Source organism: Eretmochelys imbricata, chromosome 6 (assembly GCF_965152235.1).
Source record: "Eretmochelys imbricata isolate rEreImb1 chromosome 6, rEreImb1.hap1, whole genome shotgun sequence".
In the NCBI taxonomy this organism is placed as follows: Eukaryota; Metazoa; Chordata; order Testudines; family Cheloniidae; genus Eretmochelys; species Eretmochelys imbricata.
This window is the reverse complement of record NC_135577.1, coordinates 130,952,142-130,965,997: the sequence shown is the minus strand read 5'-3', so window position 1 is coordinate 130,965,997 and position 13,856 is coordinate 130,952,142. Positions and strand designations below refer to the sequence as shown.

Below are 13,856 nucleotides of genomic sequence, written 5' to 3'. Positions count from 1 at the left end.
CTCACAGACACAAGGCTTCATGACCTTAAAGACTCCTGTACCCTTCGCTCCTTGGGCCTTCATATCCCTCAGCAGTCCAGGAAGCTGTTCATCCTCTTCCTTCACCTAGACTGAGAAAGTCGTGGGGGACTCCCGGGCTGAACACCTACAGGAGAAAGGATAGAGACAAGGGATCTAAGCAGTGACACCAGTCGTCTTCCCATTCATCTGCTCAGCCTTGCCCTTCTGGGAGCCAAGGAGGCTAGAAGCAGACATTTTGAGGATGCACTAGAGGACGGTGCCCCAGTCTCTTTCCTGGATTCAGCCTCCCACTCTTTCCTCAATCACCTGTGCCCTTTCTGGTCGGCCTGGTCTTGGCTGACCTCAGATCATTGGGTGCTCGACATAATATCTTCAGGTTACACCCTGCAGTTCATGGCCTATCCTCCCTCCATCTGGAAGTGGTCCGCATCATATTCCAGAGATGGGGGAATCCCCAGGTGGATCTGTACGTATCTAGGCAGAATAGGAAATGCCACGTTTTGTTCTCAATTCGGGGGATCAACAGACGCTCCCTGTCGGATGCTTTTCTGCTCCCGTGGTCAGGGACTCTGTTGTACGCCTTCCCACCAATGCTGTTAATTCACAGGATCCTCACGGAGATCCAGCAGGACACTGCAAAGATGATCCTCATAGCGCCGGCTTGGCCGCGCCAGCACTGGTTCGGCATGCTTCTGGACCTCTCTGTAGCTGCTCCATTAGCCACTGCTTAGGTTGTCCCTGCTGTCCCAAAACCACGGTGGTCTTTGCATCTGAACCTGGCAGCGCTGCACCTGACGGTTTGGCTGCTGCATGGTTAAATGCAGAGGAGCAGGAGTGCTCAGCTGGTGTCCAACAGGTCCTGTTGGGGCAGCAGAAAGCCCTCCACCAGAGCCACCGACCTGCCCAAATGGAAACGGTTTGCTTGTTGGACCTCCGACAAAGGCATTTGGCCCACTGCAGTTAATCCTGGACTACCTTCTGCATCTCAAGCTCCAAGGTCTATCAAGGTCCACTAGGCCAGTGGTTTTCAAACTGCGGGTTGCGACTCGGTACTGGGTCATGGAGTGTAAGGCACTGGGTCATGGCAGCTCTGGTCAGCACTGCTGACCAGGCCGTTAAAAGTCCCGTCGGCGGTGCTGCCCGGCTAAGGCAGGCTAGTCCCTACCTCTTCTGACACCGCACTGCGCCGAGGAAGCAGCCAACAGCAGGTCTGGCTCCTAGGCAGGGGGGCCACAGGGCTCCATGCACTGTCCCTGCCCCGAGCACCAGCTCTGCACTTCCATTGGCTGGAAACCGTCCAATGGGAGCTGGGTGGGAGTGGTGCCTGGGGGCGAGAGCTGCGCGGAGCTGCTTGTGTGTTTCCACCTAGGAGCCAGACTTGCTGCTGGCCGCTTCTGGGGCGCAGCGTAGTCCGCAGTGCCCGGACAGGCAGGAAGCCTGCCTTAGCACCCCTGCTGCATTGCTGACTGGGAGCCGCCCGAAAAAAACGTTTGAAAACCACTGCCCTCGGCCACTATCTCGACCTTCCATCTGCCACTCCAGGGTAGGTCAGTTTTCACCCCGGACATGACTGCCAGGTTCCTCAAGGGCCTTGGGCGCCTCTACCTGCATGGCATTCCTCTGTGGGACCTGAAACTCCTACCCCCTTCGAGCCTTTGGCTTCCTACTCTCTCCTTCTTGTTTCCTGGAAGGTCGCATTCTTGGTTGCAATAACATCTACTCGCTGAGTCTCTGAGATTAGGGCGCTTACATCAGAACTGCCCTATACGGTCTATTACAAAGACAAGGTCCAGCTGCGGTCACAACCAGCTTTCCTGTCCAAGGTGGTTTCTCAGTTTCATATGGACCAGGACATTTACTTACCTGTCTTTTTTCCAAAGCTGCATAACTCGGAGGAGGAGAGTAGGTTGCATTTCCTAGACGTCAGGAGGACACTAACCTCCTACATTGAAAGGACCAAGCCATTCTGCAAGTCAATGCAATTGTTCGTCACAGTGGCCGACAGGATATAAGGTTGTCCAGTGTCCGCTCAAATAATTTTTTCTTGGATCACTGCGTGCATTCGCTGATGCTACGATCAGGCGAAGGTGCTACTTCCGGCGATTACAACCGCCCTCTCAAGCAGGGTGCAAGCCTCTTTGGCAGCTTTCCTAGTCCAAGTGCCTATCCAGGACACTTGTCGGGCAGCCACCTTTTCGTCTTTCCACAGTTCACGTCCCATTACGCACTTACCCAGCAGGCCCGGGACAATTCTGGCTTCAGTAAAGCAGTACTGCAAGCCGCTAGACTGTAAACTCTGAGCCCACCTCTGAGCATGCTGTTTGTGAGTCACCTAGAATGGAATCGACATGAGCAAGCATTTGAAGAAAAAACAATTACCTACCTTTCGTAACTGTTCTTGGAGATGTGTTGCTCATGTCCATTCCATTACCCACCCTTCTACCCTGCTGCTGGAGTTGCCAGCAAGAAGGAACTGAGAGGGCATAGGGTTGGCGATGCCTAATATAGCAGCGCATGAGCGCAGCACACAGAGGGGCACCACAGCTGAACCTCTGGATACTGCTAAGGGAAAAATCTCTGACGACTGGGCACATGGGCGCGCACACGCCTAGAATGGAATGGACACGAGGAACACATCTCCAAGAACAATAGTTACGAAAGGTAGGTAACCGTTTTTTCCTTTTTCCTTTAGTTTGAAATTGGTTATACAAGACTGTGTGTGATATCTGTTTTTAGCTTAATGAATACAAAGGCAAGAAAACTGTGTGGATTCTGTTTTGTGTAGCTTCAGACAACTTTAAAACCTCATATGGAGAGAAAAAAATCACTGCAAGGTGTTGAAAGGAACCTAAGCCTCTGAATCTTTTTATGAATAATATATATTCATCTGACCAGAAAGCAGGTGAGAAGTAAGGAAAGGCTGAAGGATCGGAATGAATGTATATGGTTATCAGAAAGACACCTTAAGGATATAGGTACTGTTATTGGGTAGACCACAATGAGTTCCATACCAAGTCTGGGTTTATTTAGCTTTGATGTCGATTTAGTTTTGGACAATTTAGAAAAGGATTTCAAGGTAGTATAGCAGTGTATCACTTGTCTCTTAATGTTTAGTAGTTCTATACATAAAATGTTCCAGATTTTCTTGAATTCAAAGCATTTAAGAGAAAACATACCTTAAAACAATAAACATCCTCTGTTTGCCAAACTTTCCTTAAGGTCTGTCACTCCGTGGAGGTGGGGATGGATGTTTTTCTAAAAGATATGCTGTAGGAATTATTTTGGGGAAGCTCTGTGGCCTGTGTTTTGACAGGAGGTCAGACTTTGAACTTCCTGTGATTATGGGAGGCCAGGTGTAGGTTAGATCTTACCATCTTTATTTTTAAGAGGATATATTCAATTGCATAACACAAGAACCAGGAGTCACCCAATAAAATTAATAGGCAGCAGGTTTAAAACAAACAGAAGGAAGTATTTCTTCATACACCACACGGTCAACCTATGGAACTCATTGCCAGGAGATGTTGTGAAGGTCAAAACTATAAGAGGGTTTAAAAAAGAATTAGATAAATTCATGGAGCATAGGTCCATCATGGCTATTAGCCAAGATAGTCAGGGATACAACTCCACGCTCTGGGAGTTTACATCGGGGGATGGATCACTTGATGATTTGCAGAAGCTGGGAGTTTACATCGGGGGATGGATCACTTGATGATTGCCTGTTCTGTTCATTCCCTCTGAAACACCTGGTGTTGACCATTATGGGAAGATAGGATACTGGGCTAGAAGGATCATTGGTCTGACCCAGCATGGCCGTTCTTATGTTATGTTCTTAAGATGATAGTTCCCCTCAAACTAATCCTTCTCCCAAAAAAGACTTCCTTATGCGCACGCTATTAAATCTTTTTTTCCTGATCCTCTTCTACTGTTAGAGATCATTTTAACTGCGGGAAACTTGGTAGTGTGGAGTTAAATAACCAGTCTAATGACAGGGTTTATTTCCTGTCTAAATCTGCCGTCTCTAGGAATAATCCCACATCCTTTATTTTTATTTAGGCTGAAAGAGAACAAATTAGTGCCATGAACTAGTGAGAGATCACAGCGTTCTTAAAAAAATCATATCCGATTTGACTTAATGTGCATATTCTTAAATATATTAAAACATCCATACTGCAGTCTATGCTAGATTTGAATTCAGGTCTCAAATGATTCCATGTATACTTGAGGATATTAGTGGGCCATGGGAAACCTTTTTGTAGTTTAGTACCTTAAGTGGTGTGGGGGTGAAATTGATCAGTTTTTATGTGGTGAAAGTTATGTTGATTTTGTTTAGTAGGGGAAAATATTTTATTTAATTTGATACCATATGCCACTGCACTCATGGCTACTTTCCCACTTGATAGAGTGGGATAATCATGCATGCATGTCTTTGTATATACTGTTAGTAATATATTCAGCTGTTTTTTTAACTGATCTCATTGAGTTATAAATATACTCAGGCACTATTGAGAATTTCATATTTAAATTTAAAAGAAAATTTATTTGTTCTACAGTTCTATTTAAAAAAATATTTTTATACTATTGTATATAACTAAAATGTCCTGGAAAGATTAAAATGATTTGCAGTTACTCTGCTTTTTAATTATAGCTGATTTAAATCAAATACTGGGAGATTAGTTAAATGTAATGGTTCACTTGTATCTGAGTGATGCATGTTGCTGTAACTTTTCTAAGTAGGTTATGTTTACAGTCCTTATCTACTTCAGTTTTGAAGCTCCAGGTGACTAAATCCTGCTGTCTTTCATAATAGTCTTTCTTGGTTTGTTTTGTAGAAGATGATTAGATCAGATAGTCAGTGCTTGTACACTGTGTATGTAGTGGGGATATCATTTTCTTCCATACCGCAGATTAGGTCAGGGAGATGAAACACAAACATACATAATGAAAAATTTAAAAGATGTATCTAATTACAAGAAATAATAGTGTAAAAAATCAAAAAACCTGTACATAAAACCATAGCTATGATGTTATCAAAATTTAGCAAAGGCATTGGCTCCCTTTAAAGGAAAAATGTCTACCTTTATATTTTGTATATGCTATTTTTTAGTTAGAAGTCTTGTTTATGTTTGTTAGCTTATATTCAAATACTAATTTACACTATACAGGTCTTTGGGTGTAATGCACACTACACTTTTGTCTTCAGGTTTTTCACGTTCTCATCTTGAAGTATTTCTTTGATAGTAGTACTGCATTATGGAAGTTATTCCTTCTCTTAGTATATAGTATTTTATGGCACGCCATTCCAGTAAATGTCTCCCCTGACCTGTTCAAATCATGTTATTTAGATATTTTATTCCAATGTGAAATGCAGATCTCACTCAAGTCCCATCATGTTGTTAATTTAGTGGTTAGTGACTGTCATTTACAAGTTACATTGATTATATGCCATAGAATATATATTTCTTCAGCTCAATAAAGTCCCTACAGATTCTACAATAGGTCTTTGGGGAAGAACTGACTTATTGGCTCCCGGGGTATAATTGTTCTGTTGAAGAGTATGCCACCTTTATTCTGCCTCCACAGATATAGGCAAAGTGAACAAGAACTCCTTGCTGCAAGAGATTTAGGATGTTCTGATTTTTTTTCTAAATTAAAATAAGCCTTAATGTTTTTAATTTCTGATGCAGAAATCTGGGCAAGTGTTTTTCACTGGCTTTTGGGACAGAGAGATTGGATTCTGGCTTCCCTTTCTTCCTGAAGTACTACAACAGCATATGCCCCTGTAGCCTAGCAATCAAGCAGAAAAAAGCCTAGAGGGAAAACTTGATATTCTGACACTTATTGCCCGACAGTGCATAGACAATAAGCTCTCCTCTTTTTGTGGCCAGCTCAGGAAGGGGGTCACCCTAGTAGCCTTCTCCTGAGCCAGAAAAAAGTCAGGAAGCCCCAACAGTGAAGCAGCAACCAATCCCCTTGATCTTTCCTGCTTTGCTTCATTTCCTTCCAGGAGGGAGCAAGTGACACAATGATATGAAGGCAGTTCTCCCAAGGTAGAAATTGCTACTGACAAGCTGCGTGAACCTGCTACATTAGCTTCAACATTTTATCATGGTCCTAGCAGTGGATCATTTCTGTCTCCCAATTCAAGGCCATGGAAGGAGGCAAGAGAAGCAGACCCAGATCCACCCAACAGAGCATTAAGTTAGTAGTTGGAGCCCCAGACTCATTTTCCAATAAACAGCCCACTGCTCACATCATAATGGGCTGCTTAGTCTGCTGACTTTATAATCCCTTAGTTAGGTTTTCCACATTCAACGGGTCTGTGACATGCAGGGATGGAGATATGTTCCCATACTGAAGCTCCTCTCACTCCTCTCCCACTCCCTTTCCTTTCCCATTGGTGATTCTGTGGGGGGAGATCTCTGTAGATGAGCTGAGGCAGTTTATCGCTCTCCCCTCCCCCGGGACTTGCCTTCAAGTGCCCTAGTATGTCTAACCTAGCAAATGCAAAATAAGGAGCCAGAACAATACAACTTGCAGTATAAGTTGATGCAAGTGAGCAAAAAAAACTATGTTCAGTTGTCATCGTAGTGGGTACATGTAGATGAATTGTAGACTTGATAATTACCATAGTTAGAGATCGGAATATTATAGGTTTATGCAAAGTAAAACTGGAATAGTTGACGTCTGGAATAAACATGTTCTACTTCTAAAACTGTGATTTATCTGATATTGATTTTCTGCTGTTAGTACATTTCACTCTAGACACAGGGGAAACTTTCCCAAACCGTTTCCCTCTGGTTTAGCCTTAACCAGTGTTTAAACTGGTGGGAGCTGTTGGTACCCAAGATTCCAACAAGCAGACCTGTACTTGCTACTGCAGTTAGCCTCGTTTTTCAACATGTTTAACAAAAATGGTTATAAACAGGTAGGGCGTCCAGAGTTTTCTGAATGTTACAGCTTTCACTGGCTTTTACACCAATTCAACTGAGCTCCTCCTACAACCTCTGGGAAATTGTGTAAATATAGTTAGTACAGACACTACCTCAGTCTGATTACTAGTGCATACAGCTAACATGAATTCAGAGTTAATGGTCTCTTGTCAAATTAACAAAGATGTCTTTGGAGAAAACTTGTGATGGTGTTACAGCGTGCTAAGACTCTTTCGATACTGCTACCCAAATGAACCAACAAATTGAAAAGGCCATTTGTCTAGAGCAAAATCTGATTACTCCAATAATAAAATTGTAGAGTTAGTGCTCATGCAAAACTAAGTATATGGAAAAAAATCCTGACCACCTTTGGCAAAGGAACAAAGGAGAAAAACAGTATTAAGATGAATTAGAGCAGGTAATTTCCCTTGTTCCACTGAAGTAGAAAACAGGCTTGCATGATGTGTATGAACAGAATTAAATTAAAAAAAAAATACTTACACCCTGGAAGACACAAGAAACTTACCTTGACAGTGGAGAACACTGTAATGGGAAATAACATGGGCAGTATCCATCTGCTATACTATAAGCTATGCTGAAGTGAATTTAATCACAGAATAGTCTCTACAAAATTACCATTTAACCTACAAACTAAGGGAGTCAGTTAAATTCTATTTATTTTATCTCTGTTTGGCAGATAACCGTTTATTAAAGCTGACTGTTTATTATAGATAAACAAATGAAATTTTGAAAAAGCATAATCATTTCTTATCTTTGCATTACATATGTGCTTTTTGTTTTACCTGCAGGTTTTGGAAACATTTGCTGGCCGCCTGATTAAAATTCGAGTTTTGGCACAGCGTGATATTCCCAGCCTTACAAAGTACCAGATAATTCTAGCAAGAGATCAGTTTCGGAAAAACCCTTCTTCACGCAATGCGGTAAATGTTACTTAGTAATGTAATTGGCTAAATGAGTTTATATTCTACAGTATTCAATAAAAAGTAGTAATACTCCTACATTTACATAGTACATAAAATACCAATGGATTTCAAAATGCTTGACAAACTATAAATAGAAATTACCACAGATATGCAGCCCTGGGATGGAATGTGCCAACTTGTTTAACCACTCTCAACACCACTGCAGGACCATTTAGGACCTTGCTTCTTAGACTTTTGTACTGGTGACCCCTTTCACACAGCAAGCCTCTGAGTGTGACCCTTATACATTAAAAACACTTTTTTATATGTTTAACACTATTATAAATGCAGAGAAAAAGTGGGGTTTGGGTGGAGGCTGACAGCTCGCGACCCCTGCTGTAATAACCTCACCACCCCCTGAGGGGTCCTGACCCCAGTTTGAGAACCCCTGATTTAGGAAAAGAGGGAAGAATACTGTATCCATCTGAAACTATATAGGGAACTAGACGTGTAAAATATAACTGCCCAGATTACTCTGAGGTCTGAAAATTCAGCTAATGCACCTCCTTGTTTAAATTGCCCCAGGGTTTTTACTAATCACAAATAGTTTTCCCTTCATTTATTCAGTAAGCCAGGTGACAGCTATACAGAGAAACTCAGTTCATTTATGGTTTTCCAAAAGTCCTATGAGTGCCTTAAGCATAACAGAGAATGTAATTTATAACAACCAGTACAACTTTATCAACTCAAGATGCTTAGGTTGGGTAAGTGTAAAGGAAATCCCATCCTGCCAAACACAACAAGCAGTACAACAAAAAGAGCAGTACAATAAAATGGTATTCTCTTGGTAAGGCAGATAGTTAATTTATTCCAGAGGACAAGCAAAACAGCATTGGTGTATTTTGAAAATATTTTTGCCAATGTCCATTGTTCTCAAGTGATTCCTTTATCAAAATTCTTCCATGACTCCTTTGAGAAAAAAGGTTACTTTTATTAATTATTAGGAAACTTTCCCAAACCATTTCCAGCCTGGTTCATGAGGTTTTTGGGGAACAAACCACCAATTCAGTATTGTTTTCTTTTGCAGTTTCATTTTTCAAATGTTAAACTGATTTTTGGCATCAAAAATTGCAGTTTGATCCCTGTTGCTTATTGACCTCTTTTATTTAATCCAATGTGTCATAATTGTTTTATTAGGGGATACAACAGGGCGTAATTGAAGGAGATTTTGCTCTTTGCATTAGTTTGTATCATGGTTATGAACTACTCCTGCAGATGGGAACACGATCATTATTTATCTTCCTGTGTGGAATTATGGATGGATCAAAAGGTAAAATGCATTCACAAACAAACTATCTCTGCTCCTTATTTCCTCCTCCAATTAATTACTAGGAAATAAAAACATATTACGTTGAGTGCCAGGTATATATGAGTATTTAAAATTATTTAGAACAAAAATAGTTTAACAAATGAGTTGCAAATAAAATTTGTATATTTTCTTTTTGCAGCTTACATTTTGATGAAAATATCATGCTCAACGTAAGACTTGAAATAATCTGTAGATGAGATAGTGTAGTTAGATTGGGAAAGCAATGATGTGTGTATGGAGATAGATCAGTGAAGTATGAGGAAGATGCAATCAGAGTTCAGAGCACGATACAGCAATAGACCAGAATAGAGATAGAACCAGCCATTAAAAGGTCTGTGCAGATCAATGGATTAGGTCTTTAAGGCAGTGTCTACACTGGCCAAAAAGAAAAAAAAAAAAAAAAAAAAGGACCTGTAATTCCCCAACAATTCAACTCTATTGGTAATAGCAGCCATGGAAGACAGAGCGTGGGCAGCACTCTGGTGTTTTTACCATCATGTCTCCTGGCTCTGCAGGGTTAGGTACATGACGGTAAAGTGCCTGAACACTGTCTGCACTACCTTTTCCTCCCTCGCCATCACCAGTGGAGTATAGTGTGTTCCATTTTTGATGATGTAGAAAAGATCTTACTGTGGTATAAAACCTGGATTCTTCTTTGACTGGCCTCTGCACATTCCTGTTCGTGGGATTAGTACCTCCTGGCATCAAGCTGTGCAATCTTCTAGAGAGCAGCGTCTGGGGCCACTTGCCCCTTCCTAATGCGTGTGTGTATATATATATATATATATATATATATATATATGGTGATGGGTTCCGAGAGTATAAAATGGGAATGGTCCCAACTGCTGCTAATTCCTTCTTTACTGCCAAAGGTGCAGTTATTGCACACAGGATCCTTGATGCTTTCCTCATCCAGTGTCAGCTTTGGTGATGTACTAGTCTAAGTGCAATACAGCATATTCACATGCAGTGGGCCTCTGTCTAGCATAAGTTGCTCAGAGGATGTGTCCCCAGACCTAACTGGATAGTCTGAGTCTGGTGTTGAGAACCTTGCATGGTTAACTCTGCTTTTATAGGGAGCACAATAGTCCCCTGATCCTTTGGGGTATACTATGTTGGCACCCTTATACCTAGATCTCCTGTCCTGGAGTCTTTCCAGTATCAGAAACTTAATTTCAGATAAACACTACACAAAGGTGATGGTTACAGATGGTTTACTTTCAGTTCCTGCAGAGATAGCTTACTGAGGGTCTAGAAGTTCCTTTTGTGGGAGTCCTCCAGATGAAATCAGTAGAAATGTTCAAGTTTCCAGGTGTCAGGGCATTTTTTCATTCATTTCCGCATCTGGACCTTGGCCCACAGACAGGCTCCTTAACAGTGTAACTGGGTGATACCACACCCAGGCTATATCGGTGGTCTTCACAACACTGATTTACAAAGGTTCTACCTCTTCTTGACCCTACTTACAACTGAGCCACTTAAATCTCAGATCATTCAAGATGGAAAAGGTGAAGGAAACGCATATATAAGGGAATTCCCTTCTCACCTCCCTTACCATCTCTAAAGGAATATTTCCAGATGTGGACTGGGATATTTATCTTGCCACCTCACCCCCACCTTTTCAATGTTTGTGGATCTCGTCCCAGATGAAAGCTTCATGCCAGTGTTCTGGAGTTGAGAGCTGTTTTGTTTAGCTTGGAAGGCTGTCTCTCTTTGGCCAATACCACATACTCATGTGGTGTAGGGTGGAGAGCTATGTCCAGGCAAATACTTTGAAGAGAGTTTACATGCAATGACACAGATGTCTGTCTTAGGTCTTGTTCGGGTATTGTGTAGTACAAGGAGAGTAGTCCTGACTAGGCAAGGAGACGGCTCATTGTCTCCAGTTCTGATACATGGTCAAACAAGACCTAATGTCCTTGATAGAAGCCCCTTGTCTTGGGCTGGAATCAGGAATTCCTCTGTGTATTCTCTTTGATCCTATTGGTTCACGAGATCTGTCTGTGATTTAGTCGGGGATCGGTCCTGCTTTGAGCAGGGGGTTGGACTAGATGACCTCCTGAGGTCCCTTCCAACCCTGATATTCTGTGATCAGCTGGTGCAGAGCCAAGATGTTGTTAGTAATCCTTACCAGGGTTTGCCTTTGAATATGATACGTCTTCCCAATTCATTGGATCTTTGTCATCGTGAGGTGGATGTAGCTGTCATGGGATATTTCCTCTGCTTCATGTATCTTTTTTTTTGCTTTTGGGATTGGAGTCTTGTTTCACAAAGCTCTTGGGACCTCTGGTTTGTCAGAGTATCATCTGTACCATACAGCAGACATCTGTGAAGAAGTCATTCCTCATAGCCTTTCAGCCCACAGACTTAGTTAGATACAGGCCAGATGGCAAATATTCTCTAAACTGTAGAGCATATGAGAAATGTGATTTGGTCAGTGTCCTCATGCCCATTTTCAGTCTCCAGCCATCTGTTTCCATCTTGGACAAGTCACTAACCTGTCTGTATTTTCCCAAGTCTCATTTATGCCCTTGTTATGACTTGTCCGTGTTCAGTTATCTGGATATATCAAAAGGTATTAACTAATCTGAACACAGCACCCATATTACAGGCTTCCTTACTAGTTTTTTTATAGAAATTGCAAAGCCATTACTTGAAAAACTGTATGGTCTTAACGCGAAAAAATTGTTGTCCTTCACTGAGGTCAGATCTGGGAGAGCAAGATTGTAGGCACTTCTAATACTCTCTTGATCTGTCATCCAAAGGTGATGCTCATTTTTAAGTCCTTGTTCACCTGGAATTGCTCATCCCATCTTCTGAGAGGTACTGCTCACTAATCTCCCACAAATGGGAGAATGCAGAGCCACTGGAAAAGAGATTTACCAGTAACTGTTCATCAGGCATGTTGCCTCTGCATATTCCTACTCATCATCAACTTGCCTCCACTTCTTTTGAGTCTTAGTTCAATAATTCCAAAATTAGGCAAGGAACTGAGGAGTGGTTGGAGTCTTTGGAATTCTTCTCAAGGGGCAAAATGGCTCTCAAGATGGTTGGGCAGCTCTACGCCAAGAGATGCCAGCCGCAGAAGTGTGAGTGTGCAGGGGTGTCACATTCAAGCAATAACAGTTACTGGCGAGTAACCTCTTTCTCAACCTGGGGTGTCAAGGTTTCTCCCCCACTCTGAACTCTAGGGTACAGATGTGGGGACCTGCATGAAAAACCTCCTAAGCTTATCTTTACCAGCTTAGGTCAAAACTTCCCCAAGGTACAAAATATTCCACCCTTTGTCCTTGGATTGGCCGCTACCACCACCAAACTAATACTGGTTACTGGGGAAGAGCTGTTTGGACGCGTCTTTCCCCCCAAAATACTTCCCAAAACCTTGCACCCCACTTCCTGGACAAGGTTTGGTAAAAAGCCTCACCAATTTGCCTAGGTGACTACAGACCCAAACCCTTGGATCTGACAACAATGAAAAAGCATTCAGTTTTCTTACAAGAAGACTTTTAATAAAAATAGAAGTAAATAGAAATAAAGAAATCCCCCCTGTAAAATCAGGATGGTAGATATCTTACAGGGTAATTAGATTCAAAAACATAGAGAACCCCTCTAGGCAAAACCTTAAGTTACAAAAAAGATACACAGACAGAAATAGTTATTCTATTCAGCACAGTTCTTTTCTCAGCCATTTAAAGAAATCATAATCTAACACGTACCTAGTTAGATTACTTACTAAAAGTTCTAAGACTCCATTCCTGGTCTATTCTCGACAAAGACAGACTATAGACAGACACACAGACCCTTTGTTTCTCTCCCTCCTCCCAGCTTTTGAAAGTATCTTGTCTCTTCATTGGTCATTTTGGTCAGGTGCCAGCGAGGTTACCTTTAGCTTCTTAACCCTTTACAGGTGAGAGGAGCTTTCCCCTGGCCAGGAGGGATTTCAAAGGGGTTTGCCCTTCCCTTTATATTTGACATGGGGTCACTACCACCCACCCTTTCTTTGTGGCTAGATGGAAAGGAATGTTGGTCCATACACTTTCTTTTGTAACATGGGGCCATGGTATGGAAAAGGCTGAGAACCACATATCTAGAAAGGGTTCAGGGTACAAACAGATGTATAGAATAAGATACACGCTTTTAACCACTTAGGATATGTCTACACTGTGTTGTAAACCCTGGTCTGTGGGACCTGTGCTTGTGGCCTTGGTATGCTTGAGCATTCACACTGCATTGTAAACCTGGGTCTACAGTTGTGGGACCCGGGTCTCTCAACCATGCTAGCGTATCCATACTGCACTATGCAGACCTTTTGACTTGAGTTAGTGGCTTGAACTGCATCCACACTGCAAAATGATGGGGCTTAGACCCAAGTCACAGTGGGACTAGGGCTTGGACTTCTCTACACACTCCCCAGATGAATCCAAGGAGCCAGGTCCTGAGTGCTTGCTGACCCAAGTCAGAAAGATTTGTGTGTGGCTGGTAGGGCGGGGTTGGGCTCACACTTGAGTCTGACCCTGGATTTCCAATGCAATATACACATATCCTTATTAATTTAGAAAGAAACTAATATGAATCTGGCCACGTCTACAGTACACACTTGCTTCGGAAGAA

The 13,856-nt window shown here is 42.3% G+C and overlaps 1 protein-coding gene across 9 annotated transcripts in view; it reads left to right on the top strand.

Annotated features, from left to right (window-relative positions):
• The window catches only part of FANCM (FA complementation group M), a 142,688-nt gene that overhangs the window by 50,362 nt on the left and 78,470 nt on the right, over positions 1-13,856 (top strand). For 8 of the 9 annotated variants that reach the window (XR_013346470.1, XR_013346469.1, XM_077819707.1 and 5 more), the window contains exons 5-6: positions 7,763-7,894; positions 9,074-9,206. Coding sequence is in view for 6 of the 9 variants with exons in the window: in XM_077819707.1 (XP_077675833.1) it covers positions 7,763-7,894; positions 9,074-9,206 (265 nt within the window). In the remaining 3 variants the exon portion in view is untranslated. Of the gene's footprint in view, positions 1-7,762; positions 7,895-9,073; positions 9,207-13,856 lie in introns of those variants that run through there. The other variant, XM_077819709.1, reaches the window with a different exon arrangement.